Genomic DNA, 20483 nt, shown 5'->3' on the forward strand with positions numbered 1-20483 from the left:
AGAGCGTGAATTGATTTGTACATTATACTCGTCTTGCAGAAAGTTTGGTAAAAGATTTTAACAAACTACAAAATGGCGAACCTCAGTTGCTCTGCCATTCTAAACGTACTAAAGATCTGAACAAGGCGACTCCAAAGCTGAAAAGTGCAAAGTTTCCATCAAGCTTTTGCAGCCTCGGGTTAAAGAGCATGATATTTGTATGTCATGGTATGGGGGAGGAGGACGAAGCTTTTCGTGATAGCTCTGGAATTTTAGTCCCAGTCTCCGTACGTTTGTTTTCTTCGCAACAGCATATCTATTAAGAACACACAATTCAACGTACCATCCCGATCGATAAACGACCGTATTTCTCTTTGTGAACCAAACGACACTGGGTACTGCAAACAGAGGGAACACCAAGATTACAAAGGTGAAGATCACGGTTGAGGGAACCCCAACCGGCTATTCGCTAATGGCCCACTCAGTAGATTGACAAAATCCGCAGTCATGTAACTGTCTGTCGTTTCCCCCACATCACGGTTGGCATAGCTGCCAATAGTTGATGTCTCGCTGTTGCAGTATCTCGTCATCAATTTTGCTCTGTAGATACGACCACAGCCTAAATAAACAGAAACTTCTCTGGGATGTAGTCACTGAACTCTATACACGGCAAAATGTATGATTCAGGGTCTTTATGGCTTCAAACATGCTTTGTAATTTCCGGCAAACTGCGGAAAACATTGATAACAGGGTTTCCCATCCAGCCGTAATCCCGGCGCAGGCTATAAGCAATGCATGCATGAGCAAAACAGTCGTAAAGATGACACCATTCTTCTTTCAACTCAATAACATCGTATTGTCGCTCTCGACACTGGGCTGCATTTGGCCATTATGACCAACCAGGTGAATCAAGACATCATTCAAGCGGTTATCACGCAATAAATTCAAGATTCGTACTGTATTGCTACACACTAATCTCCGTTAGCAAATAGAATATCAGCCGCACTTGCTTAGATTGTTGGTTGCGCTGATGTAAATGGCTGGCGCTCAATATCTCAAACTAATTTTCACATGCCGCTGAAAGGCATGGACAATACATGTATACACTATGATATCGAAATCAAGCAGCTTCATGACGTTAAGCGTTTTTACACTAAACAACGTCATCGAAGAGCTTCAGGACCATGTTAAAGAGTTGCGCTTAATTCAAGACGTCGATTCTGCGATGAGTACTACCTTACGGGTAGCACTTCCAAACAACAGTTGGATCCTTTGAAACCTGAGCATTTGCTGCGCAGCGCAAGCGTCGCAGTGAGTGTGCTTGGGCTCCAGTTCATGTCAAGCCAATTGGTGTTAAGGCACCTTTCATTTCTATATTCCTTTTCTGCGCTCAAGAGTTTCAGCACGTGAGCATCAATGTAGCCAATTTAAGAGCCTGAAGATCGTAGTTTTACAAATAAACTCCTTACCGACCTTACGGGTGCATTATTCTTTGTACACCATTCCATGTTTATGATTTTACGTACTGGTACCATGGCGGATAGGAGAACCAATCTGCACGAGATAAGACCAGCGTCCCATGTACCCTTTCATCTGCCCTGATGCGTCCTAACTCATTGTGGCAACCTTATGTCATCATTATGTCTTGCTTGGGACCTTTTTGCTCTGTTACATTGTTTGAAATAAAGTCACAAGACGTCTACCTACTAACTGCCGTATTATTGCCTTGATGTACAATATAGGTATTAAACAAAACTGGTTTTCATCACAGGAAAAAGGATCACATATTCACTACCACATGAATTAATGGCAAATGCGTAGTACATACCTATAAACAGAAAACTACCTCATGAATAAGTATAGGAAGAAACTTCAATAGATTATTGATTTAACTGTTAAGCGTATTGACAGTTTTACATAAATACATACGTGTTCTCTATGTCAAGTGTTGAATATGTGATCGATATTCATACGAAAATCGACATAGATGGGTGTAAAGCAAAATACAAAATTGACATATTCTTGAAAAAAACAAGTGTACAATAACACAATAAAAATAACGATTAAACACTATGTGTAGCCTGGAGAAATATAACAGCAAAGCACCTACAATATTCATATGAAAACATAATTGATTTTCATGACAGCAAAAGATCACATCCTCACTACAACATGGCTGAACGTTAAATGCGCGAAACGAAAGTTTACATATGCCCATGTATACTAGTGTTAAAGTTCATGCACATGGTATTTTTTACTGGGTGGCTTATACAAGCAATTGGAAAAAAATAAAACTTCTACTTATAATCATCCTCTAATCCAAACACCTAAGATATGCAATTAATATATATGTAGATTATACATATATCAATCACGTTAAATCTGCATGAAATAATTAGTCTTATCAAAGATTTTTCAGTGTATGATTGCACATGGTTTATTAAGGGAAAGATTATAAATTCAAAAGGTTATTCAGGTGCACATTTACGTTTTGAAGAATGTATTGTCCTTTTTCATGGCAGTAGCCTTAACACCGAGCAATACTGCAATGGTCATATGTTTCAAAAACGGGATGTCACATAAGGCCAATTTCAACAGATGTAAGCCAGTTCTTCTTGTCGAGCTTCTCTTCTGTACAAAGGATACATCAATCACAACTAGTCAAGAATTGTTTTCACAAACGTAGCTTTAACGGTGGTGACTCTTCTTTTCGAGAATAGAATATCGCCTCAACGATAATATCCGCAATGTCAATCTACGATGTGCTAACAGGATGACAATGAGAATGCATATATGCTCAGTGAATGTAATACGTGTTTCATCCTTTATCGGAAGAAGCCATACAAAAATTAAATTTGAAATGATTGACTCTCAGCAATGGTGCAGCTGTGATTTCCACTATGTTCTACACAACATCAGAATATGCAACCATCAAATAGTCCTTCATCCAATTCGATAGACTATCGAACATACTTGAAGAATACGTTCTTGTTGGTATTCTTATAGATGATGATGTTGTGCCGAGACTAACAAATAAGCTTGACAATAAGTTGGTGGGGTTTACAGCGTTTTGGCAAATTTTTACTTCATTTTATAGCATTGGCAATTGAAGTTGCAATCCAAGAATCAAACCAAAATGGATATCATTTTCAGTGTACTTTGGCTTCTTAGGTGCGACATTTTTCCACTATAAATGACCTTCGATTCAGCATACTTTCGAAATTGTAGATGTCGTAGCTTTCACGGTCATTCGGGAAAGTTGAAAGTACTTCTACCACTTCTTCGTTTTCAAAACGTTCATGATTTCTTCTTTCTTAATATCCATCACACACGTTTTAGTCTTGAGCAACCAACTGATGTTTCCAAGTGTCAAATCAAAGACTTTTCAATCACGCACATTCATCCATGTGTTAATCTGTTACAGTAGCCAACTAATTACACACACGTCTAGTTCAAGCATGAAACGTAGATAACGTGCGATGAGTTTTGTCTTCAAACTATAAGTATAGAAGTAGTATTGATCATTAACGGCAGATCTCTTAAGAAACCTGGCTTTTTTCGCAACGTTTTCAGTCTCATATTTCTGCATGAACTTTAGTACATTTGCCAACGAGGATCTGCCGGTAAAGAAATTCGAAAAATTCCGTCACTAATGCGCGCACCTCACGTCCTTAATTTCAATGAATCTTACCAGTTAATTTAGCATCCCTTGATAATTCTACACATTGTAACCGTGTCATTGACTTCTTGATGCAGCACTGGATGTTGCAGGCAACAGTCGTAGCACCTGGAGTTTGTAACCTTTTTAACAGGAGTACTATCCCATGTTAGCAAAAAACGTCTCTTTCGGACTATATTACAGCTTTCTTCATAACAGCCTTTATATCATTCATATATCAATGGTTGTTCATGATATGTCATTGAAGATGAAATTCGTCTTTGCTGTTCATTTGAATCTTTACAAGGTATTAACAAATGCGCTCATGCAGCTCAAGACTAAGCTATAATCTCCAATTATAAATTATCTAGGACCCGTTCTCCTTGACCTAAGTAGACAGATCCTGGTCCATCTAAAGATTTGAGAGAGAGTCCTTCCAAATATGTCAGCCACTTCCCTTCGACGCTTATAATTAACTAGCATATTCGCAGTAGCCAAACAAACCACAGAAAAAGTGCATTCTTCTTTGATGTGTGATATTCGTTGCACATGTGGTTTCCAAAGCCGTTTATGAGTTCATGGAAGACACACATAGATTGGCACGTGAACAGAGTGGCTTTTCAAAGAATAAAAAGATCATGATGCATCACTGTTATTCCTAAGCACAGCAACACTCTTGCCGAAGGGCAGATCGCTTCAATTGACATGTCGTTAATGGATCCATCTCGTGGTTTGTGTCAAATGCGTCGTTTGTAGTGTACGTCTTAGTTTATATGATCCCATTTTAAACTGATATACCCGGTAGTACACCTAAGAAACCTTGCTGTGGTCGGGAATTATGACTCATTTTGTACAGATGACATGATAGACTTTTCCAACGGCTGTCTCATGAAAATAAAATGTTATCTTAAATAAGGTAACTTTAACCTAACAGCAACATACAATCAGTTTTAGTTTCTTGTAGAACATAGTGGGATCCTTCTAATGATAAAAGTATAGTGGAGCTTTCACGTCTTCAGAAAAAAGCAATCAGACCGCTAAAGGACCAATCAGAAAACATGAAACACTTAAATGATAAATTGCAAAATACAGACTATTAAACTAAACCAACTTGAGAAAAATATGAAGATGTGAAATCATTGTTCATCGAGCTACATAAACTTCTTAAGAACAAAGCAGATGAAAAAATATTCGAGTGTCAGCATGAAAAGACATTCGTGATGATAAATATACATTTACTATCTAGGACATATGTTCCTCGAAACAGATCACGAATGTATTGAGGGTTAACGTTTAGCGTTTAACGATGGACAGGCAAGTCTTCAATTTCAGCATTTTAGGATTCCACAGTCTCTTTCAAAATGCCTGCTTGTTTGCACTTCACTTCCATTTCTCTCCATTGTTTGTCTGTCAAAATTTATAATACTCTCCATATTCTGTTTAATTTCGGTGAATCGGTTTTTCTAATCTGATCTTGAACAGCCATGTTGGCGCATGCTAAACACATTTGATCTAAGTCGTTGTTAATAAGGACTGTGCATGCTTTCTTAATGTATATCGATCAACCAATAAAACCTTTCTGTATTCGTTGCCTGTAGGAGGTGACATGTGTGTCATATGAAGAGTGGCTTTTCCATTGGTAGTCAACTCGTCCTTGGATTGTTTTGACTTGTTGAATGTTTTCCAAATATTTTTAGAGGTTAATTCTGCAAACGTAAACAGCTCTGCATCGATAAGATGTTTTAAATAATGGTATTCTGTGTGTCCTACAAAAGACAGAGAGCATTATGCAGATACAGAAAAATTCATTTCAACGAAAAATCCTTCAAAGCAAGAAATGCAAAAGAACTCGCTGAAAAATTCATTCCTCGTAGCACTGGATGTCAGACCGAGGAATGAAGGACTACTTGCAACGATATCAGTCTTAAATACTTTTCCGACATGTACCAGCATTTATGATACCTGTATCATCAAAATGCAGAGATTTAACCCTTTTTGGATGAGATCAACTATCCTGAAACGTTCTTAAACATAAAAGGAAATTCATGTTTTGGCACTACCTTATTAAGAAAGATAGATATATATATATATATATATATATATATATATATATATATATATATATATATATATATATATATTACTGTTTTCCTCTTCAATATGCAAAATTTAAAATAGTTTTGGCGTCCTGATATTTTCAAAGTCATTTATATTTGGTTGTCTCATTGTCTCAAATTAAAATGATATAACTAATCGACGATTTATAAAAAAAACGTGTGCTTTATTGTGGATATACCATTTCAAATAAACTCTTTTGTGTTTTGATCATTTCTTTTAGTTGCAAAATGCGGTGGACACCTCAAGGCAGAATGGTACACTCCAGCTACATTATCTTCACCTTATTACCCTCACCAGTATGATAACAATCTGCATTGCCTCTGGACTATTGAAAGCATGCCAAACACAAGAATTGTTATTCAAATATTATTTACTGACCTAGAAGAAAACAGTGATTGCTCCTATGATTATCTTCAGATATATCTTGGTAGGTATGATGAAATGGTGCACAATTTAATTGTCATGATATATAATAAATATATAAATAAATAATGAAATGGGACTTAGATTGACTCTGTACAATTATATCAAGCTTATATGGGACGTAGATTGACTATGTACACTTACATCAAGCTTATATGGGACTTAGATTGACTCTGTACAATTATATCAAGCTTATATGGGGCTTAGATTGACTCTGTACAATTATATCAAGCTTATATGGGGCTTAGATTGACTCTGTACAATTACATCAAGCTTATATGGGACTTAGATTGACTCTGTACAATTACATCAAGCTTATATGGGACTTAGATTGACTCTGTACAATTACATCAAGCTTATATGGGACTTAGATTGACTCTGTACAATTACATCAAGCTTATATGGGACTTAGATTGACTGTACAATTACATCAAGCTTATATGGGACTTAGATTGACTCTGTACAATTACATCAAGCTTATATGGGACTTAGATTGACTCTGTACAATTATATCAAGCTTATATGGGGCTTAGATTGACTCTGTACAATTATATCAAGCTTATATGGGATATAGAATGACTGTACAATCACATCAAGCTGCATTTATTTCTTCATTACATAACCTCTGAATCATGCATAAATTTGATCGCGTTCATTGACCATTTTACATCGCAAACCCAGACCAAAACGCTCAATATATGCTTATGTTCGATTAGGTATTACTAAACAAAATATCTTTGCACTTTATGTTTATTTTTGACTGATGAACAGCTTTGTATGCAATTGAACAATTCTCGATTAATTGCATCATCGTGTACATTTCATAAATATAGAAGTGGTGAATCTCTCTCTCTCTCTCTCTCTCTCTCTCCGTCCGTCCACGCGTGTAAATCTTTCAAGGCACCAATTTGAGTTTTACAAGAGCTACGTTGGAATTATTTAAATTTTGCATTCAAGGACGTAGCGCTAGTATGGAATCATGAAAGTAGAGTAATCTCAAAGATTCATAGAAACTGCAACATCTTATGAGAGGGTAAACATTATGACTCTCTCTCTCTCTCTCTCTCTCTCTCTCTCTGGAATTCTACAATCCTCTGATTCTTCCATGAAGAATAAAATATGAGTCGAGCGTTGAGCTGGTGTCTATATGTCCTGTCTCAGTCTCATTGAGCTTGTGTCTATATTCCCTGTGTCAGTCTCATTGAGCTGGTGTCTATATGCCCTGTCTCAATCTCATTAAGCTGGCATATATATGCTCTCTCTCAGTCTCATTGAGCTGGTGTTTATATGCCCTGTCTCAATCTCATTAAGTTGGTATCTACATGCTCTGTCTTAGTCTCCTTGAGCTGGTGTCTATATGCCCTGTCTCCGTCTCATTGAGCTGGTGTATATATGACCTGTCTCAGTCTCATTGAGCTGGTGTCTATATGCCCTATCTCAGTCTCACTGAACTGGTGTATATATGCCCTGTCTCAGTCTCATTGAGCTGGTGGCTATATGCCCTGTCTCAGTGTCACTGAGCTGGTGTCTATATGCCTGTCTCAGTGTCACTGAGCTGGTGTCTATATGCCCTGTCTCAGTCTCATTGAGCTGGTGTCTATATGCCCTGTCTCAGTCTCATTAAGCTGGTATCCATATTCCCTGTCTCATTCTCACTGAGCTGGTGGCTATATGCCCTGTCTCAGTCTCATTGAGGTGGTGTCTATATGCCCTTTCGAAGTCTCACTGAGCTGATGTCTATATGTCCTGTCTCAGTCTCACTGAGCTGGTGTCTATATGCCCTGTCTCAGTCTCATTAAGTTGGTACCTATATGTTCTGTCTCATTCTCATTGAGCTGGTGTCTATATGCCCTGTCTCAGTCTCATTAAGTTTATTAGATCTGAACTTTTAATGGATTCCAACAGATTGAATATTGTTATGAAATGGAATATGCAAATGTTTCTCATTTAAATGTGATTTTTGCAGGAGACAGTAACATTTTCGAAACCAGTCGGATATGTAGAAACGACTCAAAGGATTTGAATTTTATCACAAGGTCAAACAAAGCTGACGTCATCTTTATAACGGACGGATCCATTCAAAAGACTGGCGTTTCCTTGAATTATAAATCTGGTATTTATGCAATGTATTCGAAATGGTTAATTTCAAGTATTTGTTTTAACCTTTGCTTGCAGTTAATAATGTTTATGTAGGTGATCTTGAAAACAGTAATGAGACTGTAGTCCCTTGTGCGATTATTATCATGTTCATTGTACTGGTGCATCTATATGAAATCTCAAACGAATATCTATATGAAATCTTAAACGAATATCTATATGAAATCTCAAACGAATATCTATATGAAATCTTAAACGAATATCTATATGAAATCTTAAACGAATATCTATATGAAATCTCAAACGAATATCTATATGAAATCTTAAACGAATATCTATATGAAATCTTAAACGAATATCTATATGAAATCTCAAACGAATATCTATATGAAATCTTAAACGAATATCTATATGAAATCTTAAACGAATATCTATATGAAATCTTAAACGAATATCTATATGAAATCTTAAACGAATATCTATATGAAATCTTAAACGAATATCTATATGAAATCTCAAACGAATATCTATATGAAATCTTAAACGAATATCTATATGAAATCTTAAACGAATATCTATATGAAATCTCAAACGAATATCTATATGAAATCTTAAACGAATATCTATATGAAATCTTAAACGAATATCTATATGAAATCTTAAACGAATATCTATATGAAATCTTAAACGAATATCTATATGAAATCTTAAACGAATATCTATATGAAATCTTAAACGAATATCTATATGAAATCTTAAACGAATATCTATATGAAATCTTAAACGAATATCTATATGAAATCTTAAACGAATATCTATATGAAATCTTAAACGAATATCTATATGAATATATGAAATCTTAAACGAATATCTATATGAAATCTTAAACGAATATCTATATGAAATCTTAAACGAATATCTATATGAAATCTTAAACGAATATCTATATGAAATCTTAAACGAATATCTATATGAAATCTTAAACGAATATCTATATGAAATCTTAAACGAATATCTATATGAAATCTTAAACGAATATCTATATGAAATCTCAAACGAATATCTATATGAAATCTTAAACGAATATCTATATGAAATCTCAAACGAATATCTATATGAAATCTTAAACTAATATCTATATGAAATCTCAAACGAATACGGAAGCAGTATAAATACAAAAAGCACGATATATATTAGTCATTTTTTACCTAAACGTACGCTTGTCTTGACTTACTTTAGACCGTGATGATGGTGTGGAGCATGATGCATCTTATATTAAATTTGTATTAGCAGTAATTAACAAGCAAGCCCCTCTAACGAGTAAATGAAATTTTCAGTTTTCAAATACTTCTACACTACAAACGAATGAAGCTGTATCTCAAGACTTAAAGCAAATTATTTGTAATAAAGTAACCACAAAGAGACTGTTAAAAATATAAAAAGTCTATATCCCCTACCTTACGAACGTAAACGTTCCTTCTTACATACCCTGACGTAAAAATGCATCGACTTAATATGTTTCTGGCAAAGTTTGGCACAAAACAGCGGCCGCAGATTTCATAGGCATCATGTAGGATAAACTGAATGTAATATGTTAACAAGACGATGCTATTAAGCGATACTTCTAATATGTATCCTATAAAAAGTAGTCTCACAATTAAATTTGCTTGTTCGAACTTGACGCTAACAAAGCTTCGAAAACCGACAGAATTAGACGTAAAGTACTTACGTTATCTGTCCACATTTTATCGACTGAATCTACCATATATACTGGCTTATACGTTGAGTCCAACTGCAAACTGTACAAATCCAGATCTGCCTTGGCATAATGCGCCGAAAGTTATGGGTCTACTAAGTTTACTTAAAGTAATTAGTATAATGTGATCTGTTGACCCGGTATGAGGCGGAAAATGAGGATCTATGTTGTTTGCAGTTGGGCTAGGAATGAAACGAGTCTATATGGTACTTTATTAACAGGAGCATTTCTTCTGGTGCCATTCTGACGAATGCAAATCGGCTGAAATGTTCCAATCCATTGTAGAGGTTTTCCCCATGCCGAATATCTTTACAAAATAAGCACAGAAATAAATAAATGTAAGTAAGCTGATTAAATTATTCAATCTCTCAGTTCACCTGCAAACATCTTACGCACCTACCAACTACAGACTCATGCACTAACTCGGTTAGACCATAACATCAACTAATAACTTATAATAGCTGTAACTACGTTGCATACAGATATCAGTATACATCTGACGTGTGCTGTTTTTCAGTTACGGTTATCAATAATAGTTCTACACAACCTAAGCACTGATTAAGAACGTATGCCACCATTCTATGATCGTCAAAAAAGTTACAAGAAAGAGCGAAAAAACATCAAGTTGTGTAAAATTGAAAAATAATTTGCATTTCCCTAACAGAATACAAAATGAAATTTTTTAATTAATTTACGGTATGCTGAATTAAATTCTAAAGTCCTAAATGTTCTATCAATTCTAAAAGTGTCAAGTGATCCGAATGAGTTCCAAAACGTATTCCGAATCAGGGTCAGTAATGCACTGATGTATTAACAGCACAGAAGAATCTTACGCTACAATGCCAAAATGTCTTTAAATGAATTCACAGTATTTCCGTAGAATTTATCAAATCAAATTAGTCATGAGCTGGATTCACAGTAATTCCATGCAACAATAATTTCAATTTGTCTTAAATATTTCAAGCACTGCAAACTCAATGATTAAATAAAATAAATGAATTCCTCCCAATGAATAATTTCTAGGACTGGAAACTACTATACTTTCGTTTTATCTGCATTTAGTATAGGGAATATTTACATTTACAAGCTTGCATTTCAAATTCCTCCTTAGGTTTAAAAATGCATTTAGAGTTTGGATTTTGGGGATCATTAGAATATGTGTTGGAATCTGGCATATCAGTATTATCTTTATCTTCATGTCATTTTTTCACTACAATAATGACGTGATCAAAGTGCCAAATGGATGAAATAAATTGTGTGCCATTGCCTGCCTAAAAAGATACGCATATGTAAATGACGGTGCGTCCATCTAAGAATAATAAAGAGTGTTATACCATCAAAAATATCTCTCATTTATTCTTTAATGCGGATGGTTTTGTGGCTTCTTTTTGTACTACATGTTTTAGATCTGCATATAACCATGGCATAAAGTGAAATGTACATGTTCTTTAAATGTGATTAGAAAAAAACACTGGCTTTGTAGATTGTGAATTTCAACTCGTTTTATCATTCAATGTAGTCTAATTAGAATATAGTTATAATAACTAGTATTGTATTGTAGTGTATTGTATGGACGATTTCCATTTTAGTGCTTGTTTGTAAAGCATATTTTCTATCATTTGAATATTTAGACTCGATCCTATTTTTAAGATATAATTTATTTTCAACAGTTTCACGTTTGTATGTATGCTGATATGTATGTATGTATGTACGCACGCACGCACGCACGTACGTACGTACGTACATACGTACGTACGTACGTACGTATGTATGTATGTATGTATGTATGTATGTATGTATGTATGTATGCTGATATGTATGTATGTATATATGTATGTATGTATGTATGTATGTATGTATGTATGTATGTAATATTTATTTATTTATTTTAGTCGCATTATGTGGCGATCACCTGGCTATCAATACTCCGCTATCAAGCACACTGAATTCACGTCGTTACCCGTTACAATACGAACGCAATCTAGACTGTATCTGGACATTTAGAGCTCCAAGTACGTTTAGAATTGCTCTGCAGATAACATATATTGACATCCAAGGAAAACGTGATGACTGTCCGTTTGACTTCATTCAGATATATTTGGGTGAGTGTAAGTAATTCATCATAAGAATTCTGTTTGACGCTATTTACGGTTGGTTCTTATATAAAAATGTAATACTTTATTTTCATTTTTATTGACCATTAAGCATTCTTACATCATGCATTTATTTGCTGCAGTCATATTGCACAGATGTACTTATAAAACAGTTTTACGTACACCAACCACAAATAGATTTCAGATTTTGTTCTATTCATGAAAACAAATTTAAATGTTAGCACAAAATTGAATAAAGTCCGCAGGTTCGTTATCTTTGTATTGAAATTAAAAGACGAGCTAAGATTCGACAATAAGAAGAAAAGGCACATAATCGCTGCGACAGTTTTTGTGAAACGAGAAGTTACCAATGATGATGACTAGTGTAAATTGTATCATTGATTTCTTGACAAACGGATTTCCTAGATACCGCTATATTCACTTTCCAGATATTGCCAAGGAACTAAATAATTTCATTTATTCGGCAGTATTAGGGTGTCCACCATTGAGTTCTCTATGATCTGCAGAGATTATAAATTTCCATTAAGTATGATGATCATAAACTCCTTTATTGCATAAGGGCTTGGTAATAGTTATTGATATTAATTTTGCGAAACAGGATTTACACCACCCCACTAAATACAGACATACAATTTGTTTTCCAAAAATATCATGGAATGTCCCTCAATCAAATAATACCATAAAGAAATTAAAGTACATATCAGTCAATATATCTGCGCCGGCTTATTTATTTAGATAATTCAGTTCTGAATAGTATTAATACTAATAAGCAGACACATGTCTCGTAAGATAATCAAAAGAGAAATATTTATGAATATAGAGTGTTTTGAATATTTGCTGTCAAACATGGTTTGTAAAGGGGAGATAATGATCATAAGTTAGTTAGGAACAAATGCTGTGTACCTAATGTATAACATAATATTAAATCTGGCACTAACATATCATCTTAATTCAGATCTTTGTTCTCAATTTTCAGGTAGCCATTATCTTTTGAAGACCAAGCGTATATGTGGAAACAACCATAAAGGTTTAACGTTCATCTCGGGATCCAATGAAGCTGACGTTATTTTCGTCACGGATGCATCAATAGAGAAAACAGGATTTTCTTTGCAATACCGATATAGTATTTTCTGATTTTATTAAATGTAACTCAGAGAATATTGAATGACAATTAAAGAGAATGAAACTCCTTAAACCATAAAAAATTCCAGGTGAAATTATATCTAAGACTCTTTCTTCATTTGAGTGGTTTCTCTTTTGTAAAGGTTTTCCATATGTATAATATTCGATGAATTCGATTTCAATTCACCGTTATTATTTCGGTTTATACTGGAAAACTCGCATATTTTCTCAACAGTTTTCAATACTTTCTTTACCGGTACTTATTTACATCGATATTTATTTAATGTTAGCTATTCACACAAGTACAGCTATCTTACAACTAGCATGATGTTCACTATGAAGATTTATGACACATAATACGTCAGTTTGTAATAGTTCTTTACATAGACATGTATTAATTACTTATTACTCACACAAATATAACTATCTGAAAACTTGCGTGAGGTTCACGCAAATAAATAATTACTTATTTATTTTGGTAGCATCTTGCGGAGGCCACTTGACGGCTATGACAGCTCCATCTACACTGGCTTCACCTAATTACCCATTGCAATATGACAACGACCTACACTGCCACTGGACTATCGACGTGCCTATCAATTATAGAATCGTCATAAACATAACAGATATTGAACTCGATGAAAATAGTGACTGCTCGTATGATTATCTTCAGATATATCGAGGTAGGAATAAGAACAATCGCGAAATAGTATGAAGGTTAGCAGTATTCGAAATACAGACGAGAAAAGTATTCTGTCATTTTAATAAGAGACACTCGTTGGCCATTGTGTTATATGTCTAATCATGTATAAATATTATTTTCTTTTAATGTTAAGCTTTTCTATGCAAAATTAAATTATACAAATGTAAAAGTGATAACGATCATAAATACAGGTGTTGACTAAATATTTGTTGCTTGCAAAATATTCCAATATTCGCAAGTAATATTAGGGAATGCTTCTCTAGAGGCCCGAAGCCTTTAATCAAGCATACTTCTTGTAATGCTAGTTTTTATCTGATCCAGTTATTATTGGGCCATAAACAAAACCTAAATTCATGTCGAATGATCTCAGTTTTTTAATGCAAATTATGCATTATGGTTACCTTTTGGGATGCATATGTAAGCTTTCTACAATGTCAGAGTCATAAAATGATGTGGAAAGCAATCCTATACGAGAAATATAGTTCCAAGTAATTAAAAGCTTTCCATGTAAATATATTGTAACACGATATCATAATAGCAAAATAGCCTTATGATGGTAATGTGCTTATATAATAGGTAATAACTACATTTTGGAGACCGATCGGATATGCAATGAATACCTGAATTTCACATCAATGTCTGACGAAGTACATGTGATTTTTATCACGAATGGGTCAATAACAAACAGAGGATTTTCACTTCAGTATCAAGCTGGTATGTATCCTCTCTACAGGTTAAAACTCTAATATCAACGAACCCCTCAGAGTTAATACCGAATACATTCCTTGTCATGTCAGAAATATTATTATATTATACCCACCATCTTCATTGCTTAGATATAGCTCTTTCCATCCACTAGTATTTTAAAAATTATCGATTTTTATAGTTATGTTGTATCATTTCTGAAGACACTTTTATGTTTAGGTTGAGTGTGTGTGTGTGTGTGAGAGAGAGAGAGAGAGAGAGAGAGAGAGAGAGACAAGGTACAGTGCAGAAAGTCAGAGAAAATGTCCAAACGCTTTAGAGATCTTCAACGTCCATTGTGCAGTCAGATCACATAAGAAAGAAACTATTACACACGAAAGCTTCAACAAAATATTTCTTTACATATTATTTTGTTAACGTGTAACCAAAATCAAAGAATACAATACTAACTTATCCGAAAATATAGCACCGAATATATACTGTGAACTATTTACATTATAGCAAAAAAAAAGTTATTTAGGAAGAACATTAATTTGTGTTTAACTTGCCGGAAGGTTGAAAATGTAACTGCCGACAGGAAAAGAAATATGTCATGTTATGGTTATCATGTCCATATATGCCTTCCCAAAGTTTTGGTAACATTTACGGTATAGTTATAATCCAAACAGAATGAAACGTGTTTCCTAAATTAAGATTGTGATATAAATGTACTAGCATTTAAAGGCATCTCATTCTAAAAGATCCACAATATTCAGTTCCACTATTGTATGTACCGGAACAAACAGCATATTTTTTATATCTCTGCCTCATAAGCTGAAATGATTTGAACTTGGAGCAAATTTGACAATTCCAAGTATTTGCTAACAGGTTCCACACCACGATTAAATTCAGGCCAACCAAGTCCAATACCTACATTAATTTCAAACCGGACGACCACGAAAAATATCTCCTACCCACCTAATGTCATCTTTGTACGTATTTAAAAACTCTGTTTCATCTATGTGTTCTGACCAACCCTATCTACCAAGCGTAAAGACACTACACACAAGATTTAGGACACTCAAGCGATTCTTCAAAATAAATGTGGTACAAGGACGAAACCCTATTTTTGACCACGAAAAGGCTAAGATATTTTAACGAATTGGTCTACTGAGGTTAGAAAAGCATACACCTACCAAAAAACTAATACCGATCTTAAAATGCTATTCAGTTGCCCCAAACATGTGACAATTGTTTTAATAAAAGTCATCGAATTTCAATCCTCTGCAAGTCTAGCTGTACTGGTTATAGGTTGCTTACCGAAACCAAAGCCGTAAAATACCACCTTGCACTTGTTCATTCGAAGTGAAACGATAAAATGGAAGCGATAACATTCAGATATAAAGAAAGGCACTAAGGTATAAGCGAATCCCCAACACCACTACTTTTAAAAGCTCATCAAACCATTACATATAACACGTACATTTAAGATTTGTGTCATTAAATACCGTAGCGAAATAAGTGACTTTAGATAAAGAACGAACAGAAACGCCATACAAGATGCAACATTAATACAAAAGTCTCCAATTATTTCTTCTCAGCCGAAATTTTATTCGATCTCTCGAAATGATACCCACTAAGTTAAATACGAATGGACTGATAAGCAACGCTGCAATAAAAGAAATATATGGGATACCGCATATGCTAACATCATACAAATTATGGAAATATATATACAATAAGTGATATGTTTAATCTACCGTGCATCGATATCGTTTCTACATGTGTGCACACCCACACACTCTTCTAGTGACGTCAAGTTATTATTATTATTATTATTATTATTATTCTACACCACCATCCCTTGTAATCTAAATACATTAACAGCCTTTGTTTGAAGCATGAGAAATTATATATATGAATGTAAAGACTATTTGCAAATGACAATGCATCAATGTAGATAGCGATCTATGTAACCAGACTCTCTCGTAATGACGCCAAAAATTGGGTTTTATTAGACAGGACAGCTCCATTGCACGTCTAACTTTGATTCTGAACTTGCTAACCTTACACCGAGATACTATATCTCCCTTTATAGATAACTAAGTTTTAATTTATCTGTTTTGTTCACATCTTTATCTCATTATATTTTATTATTCTTCATGTTTTAGGCGCTCTGTTCTAAAATGTAAACATATATTGCTATTATGCATATCACTCACTGCTTGAGAATGTCCGTATGATTATTTTATTGTCTCTGCAGGTAAACATCGTATTAGGTCAAAAAAAAAGGAAAACTGTGGTAGTTTTTCCTATGCCTTCAATACCAAATTTAGTTTTATATATATATATATATATATATATATATATATATATATATATATATATATATATATATATTCATCAGTTTTAAATTGTGGAGGAACCCTGACAGCTAAGAGAGCGGCAGCAAAATTGACTTCACCTCAGTATTTATTTCCGGTTAACAACAACCTACGCTGCCAGTGGACTTTGGAAGCTCCTCTCAGTTACAGAATTTTCATACAAATAACAGATATTGACTTCGAAGAAAATAGTGAGTGTTCTGAATATCTGCAGTTATACCTAGGTAGGTATCAGAAAAACTATTCCGTTTTCTTTATTATGTTGTTTCTTTATTATTGTGTTTTATGCAAAACTGTATAATGGTGCACAACATATCTCAAACTGCACTCGTTTGCAAGCATATTGGTTAATTTGAACATTTAAGAATTTAACTGCACATTTTAAAGTATTCGTAAATCATAAATCTTGAAAATCAGTTACACACTGCATGAACGGTATAGAGATAATATTGCCTTAATGACGCAATAAATCATTTCAAATTGCAAACACGAAATCATTTAACAAAAGAAATTATTATTAATTGTAGCATTTATTTCAATTTTAACAACTGAACCAAGATACAAAACATTAATGCATTAGTTAGATTGCTAGACCTGCAAATTCTTCCTGTTGGATCAACCTTGGTTGGCTACCGTAGTGTGTCCTTTCATAAAGTACTTCACTCCAAATGTATTGGCATCCAATAGCCTACTTGAGCTGTTGTACTGTAATACCAAACCATGTAACATATTTGCTTATGAATTAAAATAATGTTCAACCTCTTGATATGTATAATTTGTTTTGAAAATTGATAGTAAAAACAAAGCTACATAAACAAAGAATCGAAATATTTGTCACAGTTATTTAAGGTCACATAAATACATGAATTCAGCATGTACATTTACAGCGATAGTGGCACAAATCTAGTATGCGCGTGTACCGCGATACAATATTTATATTTAAGTTTGCACTTTAACAGATCTCCCCAATATATATATATATATATATATATATATATATATATATATATATATATATATATATATATATATATCTTAATACACTTTTCCGCATAAAAATAGATTGCATACAAACAGTCCCACCCTCCAAATGATATGAGCAGCTTCATTTAATACTCAGTCAAAGTTACCATTAGGAAATCTCCTTGTCCATAATCTCTGTCATTGAAATGTGTGAATCTAATTTGTTCATACAAACAAATTTCTAATATATTTATTGCAGTTAAAGATGTGCACATTTTAATGACATAGGGTTTGATTATAATGCTGACTTCAGTGTTAATATGTATTACATAATGATGCAATAAAGAAACCCTGAAAATAAAAGAAGCAGATTCGTAAGGGACAAATCAGGTGTAATTACGCGGATCACGCAATAAACCATCGATTTTAGTACTATGATAATAGAGGTTTTGTATCTTTTACCGATGTGGGTCAAAGCCTTGTACCACAAAATCACTCTGTCTTCATATTACGCGCACATGCCCACGCATGAATGTTATCCGCATGCGCCCCTGTAAGAGGAACGTCTTGTGGGGTAGAAGGCTTTAACTTAGATCGGTAATCATCAAAACCACTATTAATTTATTAGATTACTTCATTGTGAAATCAGACGAGTTATGATTATGAAACCTACCATAGGTGCACAAATAAACATACAAACGTTTGCTCAGATTTTACTGCGTGTAAATCTATTAACTCCGGTTCACACATCTGGGCTTAAATTTCCCGATGGTTTTCCATTTCCGCCAATAAGGTGTCGAACTCAGCCATACTAATTATATTATCCTCAATATATATTTATTAGACTTTATTAACGGTACTGAAACGTATTTTTGCCACCGAAAACATGTCTGAATAGACACATATTTGCAAATGCAACCGTGACGAAATTATTTTACTCTAGCTGTTTGTCATGGATGTTACTGTTGCTATGACTCCAACACCAATTCCGATTGGTGTGCTTATAACAGTTAAAGCAGTCGTGATTCCAGCAGCATCAAGGACAACAAAAGTATCTATAACAACCTGCATACGTGTGTAATTCACAAGTAGCATGGTTCATTTGGTGATTTATTCTAGAAGCTCTTGTTCCACTTTGATTATTTTCTCGCATCACGAAATTTGAGAGTCTATCATAGGTCTTCAATAGAATGTGAAGAACGGTTACATTTAGCGTATTTATTAAGGTCTAAGACTTCGATAACACATGACTTTTCCCTAAATCATACGCGAACATATCATTTAAGAAGAACCCTCGATAAACTTCATCCTAAGAGAGCCTCAAGTTATGTTACTATACTAGGCTTATGTACTGGCAAATTGAATAATATTTTTAGCAACATTTACTCGATCTTTTTGGTCACTAACCCCTCAGTTTCGTATCTGTATACGAAGTCGTTGGTGGTTCTCTATTTTCGCCAGGATGGTCTCGAACTCAGCTGTGGTACTTGTTTTATCCTCGATAGTCATCAAATACAGCTTTGTAATTGTGCTAAAATTATGTTTTAATTTCTTTAAAAAAACATGTATTTCGTTATATAAACTAAAAGAACCTATTTTAACACCAGCCACATGGGTTTTTATTCATATGCCGCCGACAGTAATACAACTTTATCAGCAGTGGTATCTATATCAGGCCAAACTGCGACATTAGCGTTGCCGTTTGGGTGAAACATGACTTTGTTTTGCTCCCGAAAATAACCTTGAAAACATTACTCCATTTCCATATACACACCTCATGACTATTGCTTTTAATTCTGCAATATTAATCGGGGTTGCATGACCTTGAGGCCGCCATATACCATTTATGATTACATTATTAGATGTGTCTTGTGAAATATAGACGGGTCTGCAGACTTTACATAACTGTTGTGATATCTTGCGCATCCAATGATCGATATAGCAATGTCAACTTTGTCGAGAATTGCTTGGATTTCTTTTCCATAGATGGACTAATGTGCGATGCTAAACAACGCGAAGATGCCATTGTTGATGAATCACACGTTGACATCGGCACCGTAATCGTTATTGTGTCCCTGTATAAGTTCTCCATCAATTTCCAAGAAAGTCTCACGTGGAAGGAAAAACCGAAACGTAACCAGCACTTGTAATGCTATGTTTCAGGGACCCTATCCGGCTACTTATAATGCTAAAACTATTTTGTGCTGCGATATTTCACCACAGGCGCGCCCATGTCACACGTGGGTTCGGACATATTCTAATACTTTGCCACCATATCCTCTTTCCATTGTCGTATTTGCAATCGCTGAATCAGCTGTGGAGCAGCTTGTCTGATTAATTTGCTAACCTTAGCTGGCTTTCTTGTTGGTGTCCTGTTAAATTTGTTGTTCTCCATGTATATCTTTGATTCGTAAGGGTTTGTCTTCCATAACTTTTGTGCAATTCATTTTTATAGATTTGTAACTTTACTTTAAGATGGCAT

At 34.4% G+C, this 20483-nt stretch overlaps 1 protein-coding gene across 1 annotated transcript in view; it reads left to right on the forward strand.

Annotated features, from left to right (window-relative positions):
* The window catches only part of LOC149782286 (cubilin-like), a 78858-nt gene that overhangs the window by 36902 nt on the left and 21473 nt on the right, over nucleotides 1-20483 (forward strand). Inside the window, exons 9-15 of the mRNA XM_089933664.1 lie at nucleotides 5976-6182; nucleotides 8145-8291; nucleotides 11924-12133; nucleotides 13122-13268; nucleotides 13750-13950; nucleotides 14547-14684; nucleotides 17062-17262. Coding sequence (XP_089789790.1) covers nucleotides 5976-6182; nucleotides 8145-8291; nucleotides 11924-12133; nucleotides 13122-13268; nucleotides 13750-13950; nucleotides 14547-14684; nucleotides 17062-17262 — 1251 coding nt within the window. The remainder of the gene's footprint in view (nucleotides 1-5975; nucleotides 6183-8144; nucleotides 8292-11923; nucleotides 12134-13121; nucleotides 13269-13749; nucleotides 13951-14546; nucleotides 14685-17061; nucleotides 17263-20483) is intronic.

The sequence above is a fragment of the Sinohyriopsis cumingii genome, chromosome 15 (assembly GCF_028554795.1).
Source record: "Sinohyriopsis cumingii isolate HCF-2022 chromosome 15, ASM2855479v2, whole genome shotgun sequence".
NCBI classification, from domain to species: Eukaryota; Metazoa; Mollusca; class Bivalvia; order Unionida; family Unionidae; genus Sinohyriopsis; species Sinohyriopsis cumingii.